General features: G+C 43.0%; 2 protein-coding genes across 3 annotated transcripts in view; both read right to left on the bottom strand.

Annotated features, from left to right (window-relative positions):
* The window catches only part of LOC144121744 (sulfotransferase 1B1-like), an 86,106-nt gene extending 82,906 nt beyond the window's left edge, over positions 1 to 3,200 (bottom strand). Inside the window, exon 1 of the mRNA XM_077655114.1 lies at positions 3,145 to 3,200. The gene's annotated coding sequence lies outside the window, so the exon portion shown is untranslated. The remainder of the gene's footprint in view (positions 1 to 3,144) is intronic.
* A 1,276-nt stretch (positions 3,201 to 4,476) lies between these two features.
* LOC144121746 (3-alpha-hydroxysteroid sulfotransferase-like) lies at positions 4,477 to 21,221 on the bottom strand. Of its 2 annotated transcripts, XR_013312679.1 has the most exons (3): positions 20,956 to 21,221; positions 4,993 to 10,408; positions 4,477 to 4,852 (listed from the first exon to the last, which is right to left on the bottom strand). XR_013312679.1 is itself a non-coding variant. In XM_077655118.1 (2 exons), exon 2 carries the CDS (start codon positions 10,393 to 10,395, stop codon positions 9,436 to 9,438), a length of 960 nt encoding a protein of 319 aa, XP_077511244.1. In that variant the 5' UTR covers positions 10,396 to 10,408; positions 20,956 to 21,221; the 3' UTR covers positions 4,477 to 9,435. The 2 variants fall into 2 exon arrangements, 1 of the variants encoding a protein (XP_077511244.1); XM_077655118.1 differs by having other exon boundaries at positions 4,477 to 10,408.
* Between the last annotated feature and the right edge of the window lie 1,128 nt (positions 21,222 to 22,349).

The raw sequence follows: 22,349 nt of genomic DNA, 5'->3' as shown, positions 1-22,349 counted from the left end.
TGCCCTCTCAACAGGCGTCTTCCCTGACAGAATGCAGTTATCTAAAGTTATTGCTGTGTTTAAATCCGGTGACAAAAATTCTTTATCTAACTACCGCCCGAATTCTATTTTGCCGGTTTTTTCAAAAGGCTTAGAAAAGATAATACATCTCCGAATAACAAAGTTCTCCAATAAGTTTAATCTTATCAGTACCTCTCAGTTTGGCTTTCGTAAAGGCCGTTCTACCGAGACTGCTCTTTTAGCGCAAGAAGAAATAATCCTCAAAGCATTTGAAGAAAGAGAAATAGCTGCTGGCCTGTATATTGATTTTTCGAAGGCATTCGACTGCCTGCACCACACAACACTACTAAAAAAATTAGAATTGTATGGCATACGAGGAACTGCACTACAACTAATAACGTCATACATGCAAAAACGGAAGCAATGTGTAACAATCGGAAACTACATGTCAACCTACAAAACAATTAATGCAGGCGTACCTCATGGGAGCATCCTGGGGCCCTTGTTATTTAATTTCTACATCAATGATATCACAAGGATCCCTACAGCAGCAAAATTTGTAATCTATGCTGATGACGCTACTTTGTTGTTTCGAGGCAATAGTTATGACTCCCTGGAAAATAATATTAGGAACTCTCTTAATTATTTACATTCTTGGAGTGTCGCAAATTCGCTGCAGATTAACAGCAAGAAAACAAAAGTCGTTATCTTCACTCCAAGGCAGTCATCAGCGCAACGTATTAATTTAACCTTCGGTGACGCCGCAATAGAAGTCGTGGATACAATAAAAATACTTGGCGTACATTTTCATAAACACATGTTATGGGACACTCACGTTAACAATATTGTTTCCTGAATTGCCAAAAGCGTCGGCTTACTAGCGAAATTCAAATATTTTCTACCGACCCCAATTAAGTTACTTTTGTTCAATGCATTGTTTCAGTCACATGTAAACTATTGTTTTCTGGTATGGGGAAGCACCACATTTACAAATTTACAACAGATTCACATGCTACAAAAAAAAGCAGTTCGCCTTATCGCAGGGGCAGATCCTTATGCACACACTAGAAGCCTGTTTACGCAATTCAAAGTACTTTCTGTGCATCGGCTTTACTCTTATATTTTAGCCAAAAGATATAAACAGGATGTCCAAAACAATGAGGACCTCATTCAAACCATATCAAATCTAAGTTTAAGAGAAGGTAGATCAACATCGCAGTCACCTGAAATTTGGAAAATTTTATTCATACGCACAACCATTAGCCGTCAAATGTTCGAATATTCACTTCCAACTTTGTTAAATGATCTCCATAAACATGATATTAATATCCGAAGTGTTAGCACCCAAACTCTGAAGAATTTTTTTACACAACAAGAGTGATGGTTATGCTCGCTATAATTGTATAATGATGTTTTTCTTTTCTCAGGTGTATTCTGCTGGTCTTGATGTGATGGGGATATATTATTGTTGTGTAAAATGCAATTTTTTTCTTTTGAGACAAGTAGGTCTTGACTCACTTTCTATGTTTGTATCTCCTCGTGACTATGCTGCTATACATGTAAATGTGCAACTGCTGTATGCCTTGTAAATAGGGGCTCAAACCACGTCAAGTGATATGTTTTCACTTTTGTTCGAGTCCCTTTCTGCCTCGACGGAATAAAGTTCAATCTCCATTTCAATTTCAATTTATGTACTTTTTTACATCCCTTCTTCGAAAGCATTGGAGAGATTTGGCGCATGTCACGCAGCAGCAGGTTGTCCACAATTTTTTCAACTCCAAGAATGCTGGTGTTGCTAGAATTAGATTGTTGATAATTGGTTGTTCGCCATTTTATTCTAATAGCTTATATAATCACTATTGAAAATGGTGTACGAGCATTGCCTACACAGTTTCAACTGCCCCACACTTGGTTTCAGCCATTGCCAGTCCCCAAGTGGCTCATGTAGACGCTCTTTGTAAGGGCTGTCGTGACCCGTATGCTTGTTGCATATGTGATTAAGCAAGGTCATCCGCATGCTGATCACAAGGTCTTCGCCACCATTTGCCGCCCCAGCTAGCCAATAGAGATGGCTGGTGATGCATTGGATCCATGTTCCTTGAGCCGGGTGCTCGCAGCCAGCAACAATTAGTTTCTTCTTTGACCTACATTGCAGGAAGAAAGAGATACCTGTAAGCCTGTCAGGCAGAGGAGGCAATATGGTTCCTTCCTTGCCAATATGCCAGACATCGAACAAATGCTTGATATATGGCCTGCTTGTCCTGCAGTACCGCCTTATAGCAGAGTGCCGGTCTAAGAAAAAAATGAATTCCTGTGCATTGGTTCTTTGAAAACGTTAAAAGAGCAGAGTTGAGTGGCTTAGAAGTTTGTAATGATGACATTGCAACCTCAGTGCTAACATTTATGTCATTAGAGTGGAAAGTAGCGCCATTTGAATAGACAGCGGTAGAAAGTAGACGCAGTAAGCAGCAGTCGAAAAATATATTCCTTGCTGTGTACGTGCTCTTTCCGCTATTTTTATTTCTGTCAACATGTACCAAGTGGCCGAAACCTCCGCTCTACTGAATCATGTTTCTTGTTTTTCGGGAAACATTCGTCATATGGAACCCTCCAGCGATGAAGCCGCCAGCGGTGTAAATGCTAATGACTTCATAGTGTGTTAAGCAAACGAGAGTCATCCTGTGCTTCTCACAATGCATCCTTTCCACTGCTTTTATTCGTGTTATCACAATAGCCAGTAATCTGGATGCGCTATATTAGTGCTTTGTGACTAACACTTCATGAAAAATGCAATCAGGAATCTGATACTAATACATATGTTACTAGAATAAAGACAGACAGCACTCGGTGTGCCACTTATAAGTGTTGGCAACAGTGTGGCAAAACACATTTTTCTTAGTGGCAATGTCTTGTGTGTTGTGTAACATGCTCCCAACCGAGTGCAAGAATTTTGAATGCTGGATGTAATCAGAGAACTAATGCTGAGTCCCATTTCTTCAACTGCAGCCAAGCACTTCATCACGCCTTGTTTTTTCATCGAGGCACTACTCGGTAATTCTAGAAACTGTTCAGGTAGAGGTAAGCAGTAGAGAAAGTGTTATAAAATTGGTGACAAAATAATTATGCCACACATTCTATGCTTACCTCGCAAACGTGAACTTGTGCAGTGTGTACTGCTCCTTCCTGTACAGCTAGCACACTGCAGGTCATATACTTGGCGCTGTAACCTGGAGAGTCGCAACGCCCATGTCCTGCGAGGTTTATTTTCATGCCGACAATGCTAGCGGCAAGCTCTGCCTGCTTTTATTGAAACTTTTGAAAATATTATGTACACTTTATATGCTACACACTACAAAGTACTGCATTTGCACTAAAGCATATTATCATAAGGTACAGTTCCACCTCGCAGTGTTTCTTCAGGTACTCCATTACCCTTGAATTATCTCTCGGCACACTTTCTGGGCAATCTGTACAGTACAAAAATGCCGATTACTTCAATACTACAGGATGTAGTTAAATCTAAATGCAAAGCCATTTGCAACGTATGTGCCACACTAGTGGCACAGCTCTGCATTTTTCCAGTTCTAATTATGGAAGGATACATCAAGGGGTAGACGTGAATCACACGTAATTTTACTTATAGTGAGACATCATTACTTACAAACCTCATTTAGATCAGGAAACAAGTATGCACGTTGATATTTGTAATATGTCCTCTGCGTGATGCCTTGTACTCCGATGAACTGCAGGAACCGAATCCCTGAGGCTACCTCGGAGCCAGAAAACAATATGCCTGCAGCCAGGAGGATGTTGCCTGCTGCTTTGTCTGCGACCAGTTGTTGGCTTTTTTAGATGAAGAAGTGCTGCAGTGAGCATTTTTCCTTCAGAGTGAGAAAGCTCCCCACCACGCTAAACTGAACACTTCTTGTGCTGCCGCACACCGCGCAGGTCTCAAGTAGCTGCCGCACGCAGCCATCAAACACGAGGAACTTTAGTTCCTCGTGGAGGCTAGCCTCAGTGACACTCACCCACTCCTTGATGGTCACAGGATAAAAAGAGCACTGATATCGGCGATTGATAGCGTGCAATTGTTACTTTTGTGCCAGTAAGTGGCAGCAGTAAATGTTTGCATCATAATGTGGCGATAAAAAGGTGTGCTAAACAAAGCTGCTGTGGAAGTACAGAGTTGACATGCAATTTTTTCCTCCTTTTAACAGGAAAGATAAGATACCATTGCAAGGTAACTACACACTAGGGGTGTGCAAATATTTCTTTATGACCAAGCTGAATATTCTTAACGGCAATCACAGCTTGGTCCAATATTTGTGCGAATCAAAATAGCAAAGTGATAGGTATGGCTGTGCTTTTCAAAAATCATTTGTAAATTAGTTTCATTCCAGAGCTATGAAAATTGACTGAAACACTCACAAACACAACCCTACAATTTCTTTTTTGTATTGAAATCTGGCCGTCAAATTCATTTTAGGTTCTCTTTAAACAAGGCGGTGCATTCAGAGCAGTGGTATGAATACGATGACGACTGCTTCTACAGAAGCGGTCGTCAGAATAAAGCACACAGCTGACGTCTTTTTCTGCCATTAGCTGGTCCTGGTCGTTTTCAGTGCAGTAGGACTCATCCACTTCCATTGGGATGGGTGTTGAGCCACGAAGAGTTTGAAACTTTCAGGCAGTGGTGGTAGCGGATCAGATATTGCTGCAGCTGGGTGTGCTCTCTCATCTATATGCGCTTTAGCCTCTTGGTTGGCGTGTATTCCTGCTTATTTCGTGGTAGCCTTCTCTGTCTGCACCTTTACAGAAACCAGAGATTTCACCCCAAGGCTCACCTGCGTAGCTGAAAAAATTACCTATAGTTAGCAGCGGACAAATCAACTTGTCGCTGTAAGCAGTTTCTATCCTATCTTTAATTGTAAGTTGTATTTTAAAAGCAAAATACATTTTTTCAACACTTTAGCTTTCTCAGAGACCACTTACCAACTGACTGGTGTTCCCAAGTCTGCGTTGCCACACTATACCAGCCAGCAGCTGCGAGGCATTCCTGTGCGGCTTCCAAGATAAGGATTGTCACGAAAATATTGAACGTTACATATTTATTTCTCATGCTTCTGGTGTCAAGTACACTATAGAGTGAACTGAAAAGTCAGAAAATTCTAATCTGGCTAAAAAATATGCACACACAGCACTACTGTATATTTTTTCTCGTGCCCCTAGTATCCTCTAGAGGTTAAGACATTCGCAATAAAACTCCCAAGTCGGCATTCAAAGGCATATTAGCAGAACAAACAAGAGACAACAACAATGATTGACAACAGACTGCTCGGTTCTATTTGCCAACACATCAACTTACATTGCACTTTAAAGCTGCATGTTAATGCAGCTACTACTTTTGGCATATTTTCTGAAGTTTTATTTTCTTGATGTGGCAGTGCACTCTATATTCCTTGCATCATTCACAGGACAAAACAAACTACTTTAAAGAACTGTTGTTTTAACTTCAAAAATACACTCGACTCTGTATGAAGAGCTACTGCATACAGACCACTTCTAGCACATCCAAGTGAAGTCTCAACACACAGCTGCGTGAAAGTACAACATGAAGACAAATAGTTGCTTTACTGAGTCTCATGTCTTATGCTCCAGAAATAGTCATCTTATGCTGCACATAGTGCAGTGCTGTTCAGTACAGCTTACTGCTGAGGATGTACATAATCCATGAATGCCTGCAAACTGGTCGCAGTGCTAACCTGTCCAGGTTTAGATGACTCACCCTGGCAGGAAAGAAAATTTTGTGTAATCAACGCACACCCACAAAAAAATGGCACTTCTCATTTTCTGTATTTTCGCGATATAAAAGTGCATAGTGAAGAATGAAACGAAAATAGCGCGATCGTAACAATCACACCAAGGCTTGACGACACAGTGCACTTGACAAATGACATGTATAGAGAGGTTAAAACATGGCAAAGAACTAAGCATGTTGTAGTGGTTAAGCGTCAAAAGTAGACTGCAATAAACGCACGCAGGCAGATTCTGAAGCGACATTTTCTGTTGGGTGCTCTGTATTATAAGTGCACTGTGTCATCAAGTTGCCCAATTCCTGCTATTCGTTGCGATCGCGTTATTTGTGTCACTGTATGTTCGTGCTGCCATGTTCATATTGCGTCATTCAATTGTTTTTCTTTTCTGCGCCATGCACTTTCAGAACGCGCCAGCGATACGGCGACTTTGGAGTGAAGAGGAAAATCCGCGCTCTGAGTTCTTTTTTGATATCGTACGCCAGGGCGCCAGCAAGTTTTATATATTTTCAGCTAATTTTTTGTGCTCGTGTGGTATCAGCCGTGAAACTCAGTAATTAACTGCTGCCAATACATCCTAAGAGCAGTTCCATGTAGAAAATGTGCACGAGGTACGCGGTTGCAAAAAATGGGTGCGGCTCATTCACCCTTGACTGCATGCAAAATTCCTAGACTGGAAAAAACCCGCTTGGGTACAATTTCTGAGCTCTCTATGTGACACATGTGCAAAGCGGTCGCGAGGAAACAATAGTTGCACGTCTGTGCGCAAATCGCCATAACTAAGAAACTTGCCATTCGGGGGAGAAACCGCGTCGGCACTGCGTCGGATTTGAGGCGCAGCTGCTTCATCTCGACGCCAGATGGCTGCACAAAGCTGGGATTATAGGTGTACGCGTCAGGGGAAAAGTGGAAGCCGCAAACCCTTAGATTTCGGCGATTGTCTGATGTTGACAGCCCGATGTGTTGTACCCAACCTGCTCGGTTGTGTCCTCTTGGCGCACGATGCCTAGTTGTGATACCTCACCTATCCTTGGCTTTACAACCAACCACACAGCAATTAGGGTTCATTTCGAACCAGAAACAAAGGAGCGCTAACTGCAGGAAGTGAAGCGGGGGGCAGTAGTTGGCGGGAAAAGGTGCGCAGACGGATTTTTCCCTCCGGTGGAAGTGTGTTGCATTGTTTTCAAGTAACGTGCTGAATTCTTACCTTCGTATATGTGCCCTTTCGAAAACAATAATGAGTAATTAAAATTCCATGGCGAGAAACATTAGTGATCAGGTTTAGATGAATAGTTCCGAAAATGGCACATGACGTCATTGGGGCGTGGCCAATGAAAAGGCTCGACCAGAGAGCCCCACGGACGTCAATGGCTAGGGGGTGGCTGAAAACGCGCGACGTGGTGTTGCCCTAATCGGCTGCGAGCGGCAATTTTTAAAACCCGTTAGTAAACTATAGATTCACGCAGAGCTTTATTTCTATGACTCTAGCACTCGCAAAGACAATCTCTACAGATCTGTTGCATTTCATATGACCATTGAAAACTTTTCAGGGGCATTTCCTCTAGTTTTCCGCTAGTTGGAATTTATATGCATGCATGAGTGACGGCTATCCCTATCGACAATGTTTACTGGTTCCAGATATGCTCCGCGAAAACATATTCATGGCTTGTGTGTCTTGTGGGAATATGATATATGCGCTTCTCCATACTTGACACTCCCTTCTTGAGTTCTGTTTTCTACGGTCCACCTTAGCGAAACTTACAGGAAGACTACACAAATGATCTCATTTTAAAAAAGAAAATAAAGCAGTGAAGCCCTTTTTGACAATCATTCTTTCACGTGATTTGATGAGCTACGCTGCTGTTGATTTCTCTTCTGTGCGAGCAGCTCTGTACATTGGAACCTCGAGATTCTGAAATGAATTCGCTACGCGGCGCCTTCAAACAAGAGCTGATTGACAGGTTATACTGTTTGTTTGCTTCTTCCGGAAAACCGCATTTGAGGTAATGATGTAGCATGGTTATCAAAGCGAACGTTTAATTTAGAATAATAAGCACCATTTTATTTTATTCTTCATGGTGCCAAAAAAAACATCATTGTGGCAATTTTTTAAGGACATTCTACAAAGCGAAAAATGTGTCTCACTCTACCTCCAAGAGTAATTTATTTATTTATTTATTTATTTACATTACCCCTTAGGGCTAGTAGCATTACACAGGGGGAGCGGTAAACGTCCAAAAAACAGAAATAAAATACAGTTGGTTATCTGAACGTTGAATAGCATCTGATCTATCGGTTAGCTCCGCGTAACTGCTCATAATTTACATTAGCAGCAACTTCTGCGGGAATGTGGTCGGTTGACCGCGTGAAAATTAGACGTGAACTTTCACACTGCTTCCACGCTCAGGTGTTAGAGGACTCTCCGCACTATGCTGCATGTGCGCGTTTAGCTACTAAATGGCAACACCTAGCGCTGCAAATGCACTGTCGTTGTTGTTGTTGTGGTTTGCCTCAAATACGATGGCACATACCCACGAGGGGCCATTGGCCCGTGTTTTGTGCAGATCCAAACAGTAAAAAACTCATCCAGGATTATCTCAAGCGGCTCGCTGTCCGGGACCATGAAGAGGAAACCTCCTCTCCGCCTTTTGTAGCGACAGCTACATTACGGTAGCATTTCGAGCCTTCAGCGTGGCTGCGCCACGGCGCTGTCACGTGTTTGGTCGCGTGGTGCGGAGCAGCTGCCGGCAGCGCGGCGCCGTGGCTGATCACGTGGTTCGTCACGTATTTGGCCACTTGACCAAGCCACACTCGGCCAGCTGTAGCTATCCAGAGGTTAACCAGAGGTAAAATACCGCCAATTTTTTTTTGTTATTAATACTGTCTGCTCTGTTGAAAGGCCATTACAGCAGTGGACAGTGGAAACCGGAAAAAAAGCATTTACAACAAAACAAATAAGGGTAACGCGCAAAGCATGCGAACTGGTCGCACTGGATAAAAAAGGCATACGGCTACACGTATGAGTAAACACTGAATACACAGAACAGCAACAATCTATGTAATCCATACAGAACTTTATGCCACACGCAGACTCAAAAAAGTAAAAACAATTGCGCAACTGAAGCGCTCTTATAGATATTTGAAGGAGAATGCTAAACACAGACAAACAAGTGAAAAGAGCAAATTGGTTACTGAACTGAACTTCCGGAATATATAACACAGTCTAAATTATTCAAGAAACCTCTGAGAGAATCAGGAGAAGCACGTTCCATTCCTTCATGGTTCTATGAAAGAAACTATACTGAAATGCATCGTTACGGTCTACTGGAGGCGGAATACGCATGCTATGGCGGTGTCGAGAGTTTTCATTAGTAAGATTATCAAAATTCTTGGCCTTGTTGGTTTTTATTTCATTTTTATAATAAAAACACTAATTTCAGCCTGACATGTTTGATCCTTATTTAAAAACTGGGAAGGTTTGCAAGCTACATAAGTTTGAAGGGGAGTCAATTCGGTTTAATTGTGGAAGATAAACCGTGAAGCCAACTTCTGGACCCTTCTAAAGATTGGAACTGCTTTTCTCTGTGTTGCATTTCCTTCGGGCATTGCTCATGTGCTTTTTTTAGCACCCGCTGAAAGCCATTCGCATGGTGTCAGCTCTGATGTCCTGCCACAGGTTCATGAAAGATGACGATTTCTCGGATTCGCGAATCCTGGACTCCATTCGTCGCAGAAGTCCCGGTGTGAAGAAGTCTTTCCAGCCTCCTACCTTGGCGGTTCTTACAAGGGCGTATCGGTTTCGGTCCCCCTCGTAACCTTCCTTGCAGTTTGGCTGCTCTAGCAAAAGCGAATCTCGCCATTTGCGAAGTTTATTATCAGAAAAGTCGACGACCGCCACGCTTCGCATGTATTCGGGGCTCGAGCGATGCAGCAGATCTTCGAGTAGCTTTTTATCCTCTTCTAAGGCCTTTCCAAATCGTTCCCCCAAGAAGTATGCCAGCCTTAACACCACCTCTCGAGTGGAGTTCTTCAGTTCCTCGTAAGTTATAAAGAAAACATCCGGCTCTTCTCGCAGTGCGTATCCAGTGGCCACGTGTTCAAAGTAATCCCCGTAACCAAAATTTCCGCTCACGAACACATCCACAAAGTCATCGAATGTCCCATCCTGGAACTCGTAGAAACTGAGGTTGCTCGCCATCTTGTAGAAGGATACACACACATCCCAGGGATTGCGGGCTATGTAGACGTACTTTCCTTTTTCGGTCATTATGCTCTTATTTAATGGCAAGTGTGTCGAAAAGCTTCTCAGGGGCAGAGCCGATTTCCATTCCTTAATATTAACGTACTCTAAGAAGCGCCATTCTTTGCCAAGTTCTTCTTGCGTCGTGATGGGTTCGCCCTCCCGCAGAATAAGCTGAATGATGAACTGCACCCAGTGTGTCCCACTCTTGGGAAAGGCAGACAGCACAACGTCACCCTCTCCAGCTCTGAATTTCAAGTTTTCTCTGAGGATATCTGGATTTATGCTCCAGCACCTTGGTACTCCATCTATAATCTTGTACCTGGGCGTCTTGCGCTGCATTTTCCGGCTGAGTCTGAAAATATTTGAACAACACCAGAATAAGTTATCCTCGAACATTTTGATTTTGTCAGCCCGAATAAAAGCAGTCACCTCCGCAATTTTGTGTGAGTGCTGATGACGGTCATGGCTGTAATCGGCTCTAGCACTCCCGACTCAGTGCACAACAAAGCAGCAATGCAAGAAAAAAATGATATACCGACGACGTGCAAAAAACTCTTGCATTTAAAATAATGAGCTAGAAAAAGCTTTATCTCTTTGCACTTAAAATATTGCGGTAAATTTGTGTTTTGGAGAATATCTTCAATCGGTACCTGAGGGCCAAACCAAATCCTGATCATCACCCCTGGCTTTATTAAAAAGGCTTATGTGCATATTGCGAAGTTGTTTAAGGAGAAAGGCCTTTGTCTTAAGTTTACCTTGGAAAAAAACGTCCGAACAAAACTAGCTGCGGTTTCTGAACCTTACCTTGATGTTCTGCACACGCCATGCGTGCTGGCAATATTCACTCAGGAGTGTTAAGCAGCTACTTGACTATTGGTCGAACCATTCTCCGGTTTTGAAAGATAGCATTGCGTCGTCTAGCATAGGCTCGGTATTGATGAAGCATCCTTTCCCAGCATGACAACTGGTTTCCAAGAGCAGTTTTAAGGCTAACGAAAACATGATTTCCCAACCAGGCTACTACAGGAGCGTGTGATAAATTGTTAAAGCTGAGCATATAAGATTGCGCAAGTTGTTCAGGCATGCTAAACGTAAGAATGGTGCAGCGTCAAGTAACGAGGGCCGCAGGAGAGCACACCCACGCACACGTACCAGCCTTGGTGGTGGTGGTGTAAACATTTATTGCCAAATACCGAGGGGGCAAACCCCTAACATTGCACGAGGCAACCCTTAGGTGGCTGCCCTTACAGGACAAAGGACAGCCCTAGGAGGGCTATCCGCTTCAGTGCGTCGGTAATTATCCGGCGCTGGTCAGCAGCAGCGGAGCTGGCCAGGAGAGTCTCCCAGTATGACTCCGCCGTGGTGGGGGATGGAGGGTGTGGGAAGGCGGGACATGTGAGGAGGACATGAAGGAAGTCTCCCGGTTTCCCGCAGAGCTTACAAGAAGAAAGGAATTGATCGGGGTAGCGGGCATGAAGTAGAATAGGGTCGGGAGCAGTTCGGGTCTGGAGTCGGCGCCAGTGGGAGGCCTCGATTAAGGTTAGGGAGGGAGCCGGCGGTGCGTAAACGCGCCGGGTATCTCGGCAGTAGGGTAGAATATCTTTGAACGTAAGCAGACGCTCTCGGGATGGCGGAGAAGGTCCAACTCCGGCCCGGAAAGTGAGACCTTGGTCGAGGGAGTGGACCTCCTCGTAACCCGGGAGGCCTGCGTTAGCCGGGGTCCAGAAAAGGGGTATGGGGCGGGTGGGGTGCCAGAATCGTAGAAGCCGAGCCGTGGTGCGGGATATCAGGCCTTTGGCGAAATTGGATAGGGCGGATTTTGAGTCGGAGACAATTTTGGTGGCAGAGGTGGAGGCAAGAGCGAGTGCAATGGCCGCTTCCTCTGCAATTTCCGATGTGTCTGTGGTGACGGATCCTGTGATTAGTCGGGCGTGAGATTAGCGACAACGAAAACCATGCAGTAGCCCGACGAGTACGCTGGCGCGTCCACGTAGGCTACCTCGGAACTGGTGCAACCCTTGGAGCTGATACAAAATCCAAGATCGCGTGCTTGACATTCAGCATTGGCAGGCAAGGATCGCGCTCGTTCAATCTTGAATGTTCCAATCCGTGTTTTCTCGTTTTCTTCACTGTCAACGCTGAATGTCAAGCACGTGCTCTTGGATCCTCTATGCGCTCCAAGGTTCTAACTTGTGTTTGAGTGTGTTGTCCTGCTGTCCTCGTTACTTGATGCCGCGCCATTCTTCCCTTTAGCATGTTAAAGCTGAAACCCCTTCGCAGAGAACGGCAGGATCAGGCCAGGGACAGCCAATGATATGCCAAAATACCGACTCTGTTACTATACATACATAGATTGTCGCGAAATATGAAAAATGTGGCCAGAAAGTATGACGTGAAAATGATGTTCTCGGCCTCTAATAAGTTGTCTACAATCTGTAAAATTGTTAATTTTGAAAATTTCTTTCGAAAAAAGCACGTGTGTTGAGTGGAATATGACAACGTATGTGTGTCTTGTAAAGTGTATGGGGTGTGTCAGATACCATTATCATGTGGTCGGGTTTTTGTTGGTGAAACTGGAAGGTGCATCTATGTAAGACTACGAGAGCACAACAGGTGCTTCGATATTGGTAGGTGTTCTAACTTATCTCTACATTGCAAGGGATGTGAAGGCAGCTAGCCATTCCTTTCGGTAACAAGCATTTTGGCGATACGTTCGGAGCGGAAAATTATCGAGGCTAGGTACATCTATGACCCGGAGACAAATGTGTGAGTGTGCTGTCCATATATATATAAGTTAACACCTATCGAGTTGGACTTTCTAGATGAGACGAATGTTAAGGGCGGACTTTTACTTAATATGTGATGTAGCTTATGTGTAATTGTGCGTTTTGTGGTGTTGTTTGGCTTTTCTATATACTTCCTGTTCACTTCAATAAACTTCAGTTGCGAGTCAGCGCCTGTTTTATCTCCTTTCTCGTCCCTGTCTCGTGCTCATAGATTCAAGTACTTGCTGAGTAGATTAACTGAATTGTGTACTTGCAGAGGCTTGGGAAAAAAAACAAGAGGAAATTTCTTTCCTTTATGCGGAACAGAAGGTTGAATTTTCTTTCACAGAGTTAAACTTTTGCAGCATTAAATTCCTTTCGGATAGGTGAAACCCGCGAAATTTTATATTTTTGCGCAAGAGAGCTGTTGCTTGCATGCAACTGAAATCATTCGTCCAGGTTATATGGCTATCTTCCTTCTTCCTTGCACCAGATTTTTTAAAATAATAATTTGTCAGATATTTTTCAATCAGAATTTCCAAGCACATAATGATTACACCAAATTTGGCGACCGTAAATGACAAAATTCAAAGCGTCATGAGAATTGGTATCATTTAGTCAGGCGCCGTACAATGAGAAGTACATAGTGTATTGTAAAATTAAAGATGACCAAATAAACAAAATTATTCATTCTTTTAGATGAAAGTTTTACTAGCGAAATGCTGGAGTGCCACGGCATGATGAAGACGTGGACAGTGGGCTGTATGCATGATGGCAAGAGAACTTGCGCAGAGTGCTTGAGATAATTGGTGAGTACCTTGTTGCTGTGCTTCCGCTTATGTAGCCAAATTATAATTTTAATCTATGAGTGTATCTTAAAACTTAAGAAAAAATTGAGTAGCATTTAGATATTCTTGCACGAGATACCACTGTGAGAAATGGTTATTAATGATGTTTCTCACATGTACACTTATCTGCTGAATACAGTAAGCATGGCTTGCTAGTTGAGTGCCTCCGAGGTATGAAAAAAAAATGGCCAGGTTACTGCACGACGCGTACAGCATCCCAGTGTAGCATATTCAGGCATCATGGAGTGGAGAATGAAAGCAGTAAATAATTTAAGAGTAGAAAACACAGCACAAACCACAGGACCATGAAGCTGACAGAACACACTGACCCTGATGATACTTGGCGCATGAAGGGTGGTATGGAGTTGCTTGTCATGTCATGCAATACTGAGGTCGCACAGGACGTGTGTTAAACACGAGTCGATGCAGACACCGTCTGTCATTATGTAGTACTCACTGTAGAACTCAACGAGCAAGAAGGAAAGGTAACAGCTGCGCATGGCCTTTTACGCTTTCACTTGACATATACATCATTGCAGCATGTGACGAAAAAAAGTACATACCCTTGATGTCAAGTGACAGTGCGTTAACAGGGCCAGGTAACTGCTCACTGAGGTGTTCTGATACATATACAGGGCACCTCATGAGAAATTCTTAGGCTTCAGAACACGGAGCCCTTGCAGAATTCAATGTTTGTTGCCACAAAGTTTGTTATCTCAAAGCTTGTTGCCACATGGACCTCTTCGTAATCGTGACCCTAAAAAGCGAGCCTTCCTTGAGTGTCACAAAGGAAGGCCTTGGACCTGGGTCTTCTTGCTTCTCCATTAGTGCCAACAGTTTGCTTTTGTGAAATATGGAAATATTTCACAAAATGCCAAGAAGGACAATGAAGCTGCGCGAAGCAGTACCAGTAAAAACGTATCAAAGCTGATGAAGAAGCAGAAAGGCTAATATCTTCATCCTTCTTTTGCATAAGAGACATGAGGACACTTATTATTTCTGGGTCATATTTTTGAAAAGGTTCACATGGCAACGGCCTTCAGTTAAATTTCTGCGAATAGCACTTTCTGGAAACTTGAGCATCCGATCATCGTGAGGCACGCTGCAGAGATATTGGAATAACTTAGTGAGCTGCAACCCGTACCTGTGACTGCATTTTCACTGACATCAAATATTAGTATATTTTCTTGTACATGCTGTGATAATGGAAACTGTGAGTGAAAGCATAAGGTTTGGTGAACGTGTGCTTCCTGATTTCTTGTGGGCAAGTGTAAGGTACCCACCAGTGATAAAATGGGTACAAGCTTTCCCCTGGCCTGGTTCTCGGCTTCTTTAGGGTGAAATGTTTGGGAAATGGGTCTTTGGCCCCACGTTGAGATGAAGGAAATACCTTGTGCCATGGCGCTCTTTCGCCTCAGACGCCCATGCGCCATAAAAATTAACAATCATCCTCATGCTTGTGGGCAAGTGTCCGGCCTTTTTCAGATGTTACCAGTGTTCCTTGCTCGTTAAATTATGCTTTAAATACTATGTACTGAAAGGCATCTGCATTGAATTGTATTTGGCAACCATCCTGAGCTACTTTCTATTTGCACAAAATGACAGACAACCATAAAGATTTTCATCCACACAGTGCCGCCCGGGCAAGCGCATTTTGCCTGCTCCTTTCTGGACCTGTGGTTTTTGCTGTTTACTCTTATGAGAAATAAATTTTGGGCAATGAACCATAACGGTTTGGTTCTTTTGCAAGCTTCTACGAAAGCCGATTGTTCTATAGCGAATGGTTCAAATGTATTTGTGAAATTTAAATTTGGTGTTGTGCGATTACTAGTTCAGGATTTTTTTAATGCTCTTCAAAAGGATCCGACAGCAAAGCGCACAGGTACAATGTGTGTACTTTGTCATGAAAATAAAACGTATGCACTTGTATTGACACAAACACCACTCTTTCATTCTAAGCTGCATTCTTTGTACGTATGTAATACATAACATGCGTAAAGGAAAGTCTTGTACATAATACTTATTTCTTCGCCACCTGGACGGCTATATCTGCAGTGAACGTTGTGGACAGGCGCTTTACGAAGACGCACGTGCATGTACTGCATAAAGCACATAATTACTACACAGATAATTTCCGATCTAGATGAAATAATTTCCGAGTGAACGGAGAAAGTATGCATACACATTGCGGAACCTTTAATAAGAACACAGCCGAAGCATTCGTTGCGAAAAAACGATTTCCTTCTCGTGCATAGCATAGCGTAACATTCCGTTTCCAAGAATGTGACAGTGGTCATACGGAGTCTCTGTTTCTGGCATTTAGTCCGTAGCTCATGTTGCGGAAAACTCTCCGGCAGCGCATTACCAGCGGGTTTCTGTGTAAAGCGGAGCATTTTTTTTTACATTGAAGGTGGTAGCAACCACAGTTGAATACATATGAATAACGTACGTTCGTTACAGTGTCTGGGGAATACAGATAAATTTATTTCTATGCATGCATTGTACCCTGCGGGTCTGAGTCATAGCCCGTCATCGTCCTCTGTAGAAGCCTGGGAATAAAAAACAAGAAAATACGAAACATCTGCAGCTAAAAGAAATGAATGTTGCCTAATTATCTTATGGAGTGCTCATAATTTTTATGGCATCCCTCCGCATTGTGATTTAAGGAGCTTTGATTATTCAGACAGCACCTCTGCGCATTCCTTTAAAAGAGGCAATCATTTTTACGGAACCTCCATTTTAAATTTCAGGAAAGCATCGGACAACAATTTATCAGGAGCTTTTGCCATAGAAGCAGACAAATTTCGTCTATCATAAAATTAGCTGTGGAACCGGCGTGCTTTGGTCCACCATAAATTTTTCTTATTGGGCGACAGAATTAAGACGTCACTAAGTCATAAGATGTGCCACCAACCATCGCATCCTCTTATAGAAGTTAAGGAATATAAATACCTCGGTGTTACCATAGTAATCTAAGTTGGAACAGTCACATTGCCAATGCTCATCCTCCTACAGAAAACTTGGACTTCTTCGCCACAAACTTAAGAACGTTCCTTCCAGGATAAAGCAGTTAGCATACTACAGCCTCATAAGACCCAAACTGGAGTATGCTTGCACACTCTGGGACCCTTATACCAAAAAGAATATTGAGGGATTGGAGGCTGCACAGCGGAAAGCCGTGCGGTTCATCTTTTCTAAATATCGCACATCTGACTCTCCTTCCATTTTAATGGAAGAAAATGCAATCCCACTACTGCAAATAAGTAGAAAAAGCCAGGGACTAAAATTTCTATTTCTGCTGAAAAACAACAAACTCGCCTTGAGTTCCGATGTTAACCTTGCACCCCTTGCAACTCGTCCCACAAGACATCAGTATGCACATTCTTTAACGCCGTATCAAACTAAAATTAATGCCTTTAAATATTCTTTTTATCCACGCACTATCGAGGAAAAGAACAAGCTTCCTTCTGATGTCATCACGTACATTGATTCCATTGACAAATTGTTGTCGGCTACCTCATAGTCGTTTTTCGTGTTTTGTAAGAGTTGAACCTGTCTTAGTGTATTGTACTTACTTATGTTTCGCGCGATGAATTGATATTCAAAATGCTGTATTTTTTTCGCCCCTCCTGCTAGGGCCCATTTAGGAACTGCAGTATTTCTTCAATAAATAAATAAATAAAAATACTCCCAAGCCTTCCTCGCCCCATCTATCCACCTGCGTTGATGCAAACAGCACTCTTAAGGCGAAAAAAAAATGGTCGTTGCAGTCTGTCATAAAATTCGCTGTTTTAGTGCATCTCATTCCACACACGTAATCTAATGAAGTGTCCCCATAGTTTTGTTTGACTCGGCTGTTAATCCCGCTCGGAAGAGTCGAGGAAGTTCACTGGCGATAACTATTAAATGATGCAGAAAATTAAGAAGGCCTCGAAGCTCGCCTCCGTGAGCTCACGACAATCAAGACAGCTCGTGCAAGCAGGTGGCCTCTGAAGAATAGCGGGCTCATTATCGCCGCATTCGAGGCGCAGGACGTTGAAGGTTTGAGGGGATCAAATCTGGGCGATATGGAACAGCACCCTCTATATTAATGCTGCCAGTAAGGGTGCATTTGAATGGCATTTTGATGTTTTCAGGATAAGCAACGACCTGAGCACAAAAGTTTCAATGCTCCCGAGAACGAAATTTGTATATTTTTGTTGATTTTACTCTTCGCCATTTACTAAGTATTCTAAAAAACATCTACTAATCGAGCCAAATACTTACTTTCTCTATATATTCGCCCTCTTTATGCACTCTAAACGTCTTTTCGTGGACTAGGCGGGGTACTTCAGAGCTTCTGCGGTTGCATAGTGCAGGTCAATGTAGCGGTTTGGAACCCTACAACTACAGCTACATTTTCACGATGCAGGGAAGCAAAACAATGTGGATAGTTCCTTTGTCAAAAAGGATTTACGCCAAGAAATGGGAGCATGTTTTTTTTTTTGAAGCGGGGAGACAGTTGTTTTACTCCTTGGAAGAAAATCTATAAATAGAGAGAAATTTAAAAATGATTACGCAACCTAGGAGGCTAAGTGACAAAGGAATGCTGCTCCAAAAGGCGAAATATACCTTCGAAGCATATTGCCATTAGAGAAGGAAAAATCTGAAAGAAAGGCGAAAATTTTAAACGTGTTTTTTTTTGGGTCCTGCGCGATGCTTAATAAACATTACACATATACCTTTCGGTGAAGTCTTCGCACACTGAAAACACTGATGCGGGAACCTACTAGCAGAAACGAGAACCTTACTTATATCACAATGCCTGAAATGTCCAGTTCTACTGTGAATGAACTCCCGTCAGGCAGATTTTAATTTCAGGTGTGGTCCTCCCTGGACGTATAATGCACAAAAAATTTGCCACGCAGATTTCTGGCCCACATTATAGCTGTGGCATTGAAAATTACCAAAACAGCACTGTTTTGAAACATAAATGAGCATGTGTTCATTATTTAAATGGATGTTTCTTAAACCACCACACATAGCGGAAAATTGAGAAACCTCCCGCGGCACGGCATGTGACGTGAACCTTACAGGTCAACCTCACCCGTAGTAGCCTACTATCATCACCAGCACAGACCACATGAAACTGAACACGTCTGACGTGTTTTTACTTTTTCGTAGAGACCATTTCGTTCGGCACGCTTCAAGATTCTCTGCCTGCATCTAGTGGCTGTATACTTTTGTTGACTATTTGCCCGGTTCTGTTATATTTAATTTGAAATATCCGTCGACGTACGCGATGGCGAACGTAAAAAGAAAAGTTCTGGAGAAATAGTACCAGTAGCGCCATCTGGCGCCTTACAGAGGAACAACCGCGTGGGAATTCCTGCACTCCGTACGCACTGCAAAGCCAGCTTGCCTACGACGCTGCATAGCGTTGGCTTGACAGCATGCCTGCCAGCTCTTAGGCAGTCACGCCCTAAGCGCTGACCGGCAGATGATCTCAGAACAGCGAAAATACAGTCAGCCGCTGAAAATAAAACGCGATAATTACTTTATCCTAGAGCAATCATATCCTACGAGTGAAACTCTCGTGCTTTGTGGACATTTGGAGGTTTTTATTCAGAATTCCTTCAAATATTTGCGTCGATGGCCCGCATACCAAATTATGTCCTCACTAAAACAAGGGACAAAAATTTCTGCCTGCCTTCAAGCCTGAATAGCTGTTTCCATATTATTTGCGAAACAAATATCATATTTAGGCGCGGAGATAAAGGAATACGGCTCTGCAAAGGCTAATTAACTGCGGCACAAATGCCGCACACATGAGATATTATATAATATTTATAGTGTCAGAAAATGTTTGCTATTCTTAGGAGCATTGTACTGCTAGCTCACAGGTTCTGTTTTCCGAATGCGAAAGGGACTATATAATGATATTTATTTGGGTTAGGAAAACCGTACGAACGGTCGGTTCTCCATCACTCGTAACCACCCCATAGAAAACATTTAAGCTAGTTCAAACCCCGAAGATATCGATATGTTAAAAATGATGCTGCCCTTAGCCCCGCTCAACCAATACATATGAAAGCCAAAGACAAAAAGTTAAAGAAAACCGCTCCGGACTCTACCCCTTCACGCCTCATCTAGCCCCATCCCACCCAGAGCCCGTAGGCAGTTGGCCGCAATCAAAAGGCTGACACTGATTGCCCCATTCTTGACGTCGTCGAGGGACTAGCGTGGTAAGGTGTCGACCTAATCGGTTGTTAACTATTAACTCTGCGACCAACAATTTAAAAACTATATATCTGTAAATTACGGTTACAGATTACGTTCACAAATGAAAATAATCAATGTGTTTACAAATATATTCGCTCAGTGAGCTTTTAAATTTGACTCGAATACTCACAAGGAGCCCCTCTACAAATCTGTTGCAGTAGCTAAAATATGACCACCTAAATATTTTAAGGGTTTCTGTGATGTTCTGCCCATTCTGTGTTGCCTTCTTTGCAAAACATCAGTGATAACTTCAACTCAATAGACAGCTTGACTCGCTCGTGTGTGTCATTTCTTCCTGTGTCTGTGTTTCATAGCGCTATTTCTTCGTTTAAATGCATTACCAACTGGTCCTGAGCCCTGGTCTTCTACTGAACTTTCAGCCGCCGTTTTGATGTTCAGCCGCCGTGGTGGCTCAGCGGTTGACACTCAGCTGCTCGCCCGAAAGATGCGGGATCGAGCTCGGCCGCGGCAGTCGCATTTCCATAGAGGCGAAATTCTAGAGGTCCGCCTACTGGTCGATGTCAGTGCACAATAATGAACTCACGGTGGTTAAAATTTCCCGAGCCCTTCACTACAGCGTCCGTCATAGTGAGTAGCTTTGGGACATTAAACCCCCATATACCGTAAGGTCTCACATTCAATGCGCATAATATGAATAAACATGGCAATCAATTTTTTTTTCAGGTCTACTACCGAGTAATTCAACTCCGAGTGGTTTCAAAATATCGTTCTAAATGTCAATGTAATTGAGGTTATCTCACCGGAGAGGCCGAGGAATTCCCACTCATAGAGATTAAAATAATTCGGAAGTTACGTTTGCCGTTTGTTGGTTGTCTACAGTTTAAAAGGGAAAAACTATTTAGTTTAATCTGACGAAGCCCAATGACCAACCTAGCTAATCCCTCAGATCTAATACTGCACTAAGCGCGCTGGCACATTCTGTAAATTAGCCAGATGGTGTAAATACTAAGGGGAGTCTGAAGTACTGTGTAAAACCGTTAGTTGTATCGTCAAGCTTAACTCACCGTTAACTTAAAGACAGCGGTTCCCGGGCCCTTTCGTTACTTGTCTTGACACGTGGAGCTGGGAGCAGCGCAACGCTTCAAAAAAGGCATGCGCCCGGGAGACAGGCGCGTTTAGAGTCCGTCGTAGCGTTCAAGCACACTCTACGTGACGTGGACGAAAGCAACAACCTCTACATTATTTTGCTTCTCTCGGCATACGGCGCTCGACTTGGGCAAGGTTTCCTAACCAGCAATCAGCGCACGAGTGAGGCACGTTCTTCAGTCGGCGCCCAGTGCGAAGCAATCTGTAGAGTTCTCTCTCCGCTGAGCTCTTTTTCTCTCGCTCAGTCTCTCGCTTTTCTCTCTCGCTCAGCGGGGTCTGCTCATTCAATGTACGCCCTTGACGTTCCTGGCTTTTGAAAGCGTTTATTGCTGCTGTGGCAACCTTTTCTGTTAGCAGTGTTGAGAGTCGAGTTTGCTCACTTTCGCTTAGTCAATCTCGAAAAAACAACTTCCAATGAAGCACGTCTGTAGGGCGCACCTTTCAATAGGGCACGGAAATGAACACTGCTGTGTTCGCATAAAGAGTCGATTGGAACTTTTCTTCTAATAAAGACATTTTATTTATTAACTCTTTTAGCGTGATTTGGGGAACATAGCGGATAACACAATATAAAAACTCACCCTTTTTTTTGTAACAGTTTCGTAGTAGTGACGTCAAGTTTTAATATAGAGCTGGAGAAAGGCGGTAGCGAACTCGTTCCTAAAACTGCAGGTGCCCAATTACTGAGAACATTGGGCCCCTGAGGTAGAAACATTTCGAGTTTGTAGTGAAGTTTTTGGAAGAAAATGAAATCAATATTTTTTTTGCGTATATCGATATATTATGTCTTCCATAAAGAAACACGTATTGCGGAATTATGAATAACAAATCTAAATCAGTTTTACCGTTTTCAAATTGAAGTAAGCGTATAACAACTCGGAGCTTTTGGACCATCGCTCTAAACAGAAAGGAGTAAAAAGGCCGTGAGATGTTTTCTAGTGCACTCTCTTTTATAAAAGGGAGAAGACAGCTCACTCCCTTTTTACTTCCTTATGTGACAATTCCTGTTTAGAGTGCAGTATCACGATAAAAGGGTAGGTCTACTTTCGACACGGGAAGCTTTCTGATGCTTTTCGGAGATTTGAACGGTGAGAAATAAACCGTCTTCCACTTCAGCAGCTGGTACTTAGAGGACAATTTGCTCCTTTACATAAAAGAAAACAGGCTGCATTTGCTGACATCACAAATGATGAAAATATAGCTATTTTTTTGTTCCAATAAGATAAAGAGATTTGTTTCATGGAGACAGAAATAAAACGCGACTTCAAGCCTCTTAATCGTAGGTTCTGCCTCAAACTACGGCTTTGCTCTT

The sequence above is a fragment of the Amblyomma americanum genome, chromosome 2, assembly GCF_052857255.1.
Source record: "Amblyomma americanum isolate KBUSLIRL-KWMA chromosome 2, ASM5285725v1, whole genome shotgun sequence".
NCBI classification, from domain to species: Eukaryota; Metazoa; Arthropoda; class Arachnida; order Ixodida; family Ixodidae; genus Amblyomma; species Amblyomma americanum.
The sequence above is the reverse complement of the archived record's forward strand: the minus strand, read 5'-3'. Positions and strand labels throughout refer to the sequence as shown.

Bases quoted from the DNA above. Each gene is read 5' to 3' on its own strand.
- LOC144121746 (XM_077655118.1), bottom strand. From the start codon at position 10,395: ATGCAGCGCAAGACGCCCAGGTACAAGATTATAGATGGAGTACCAAGG.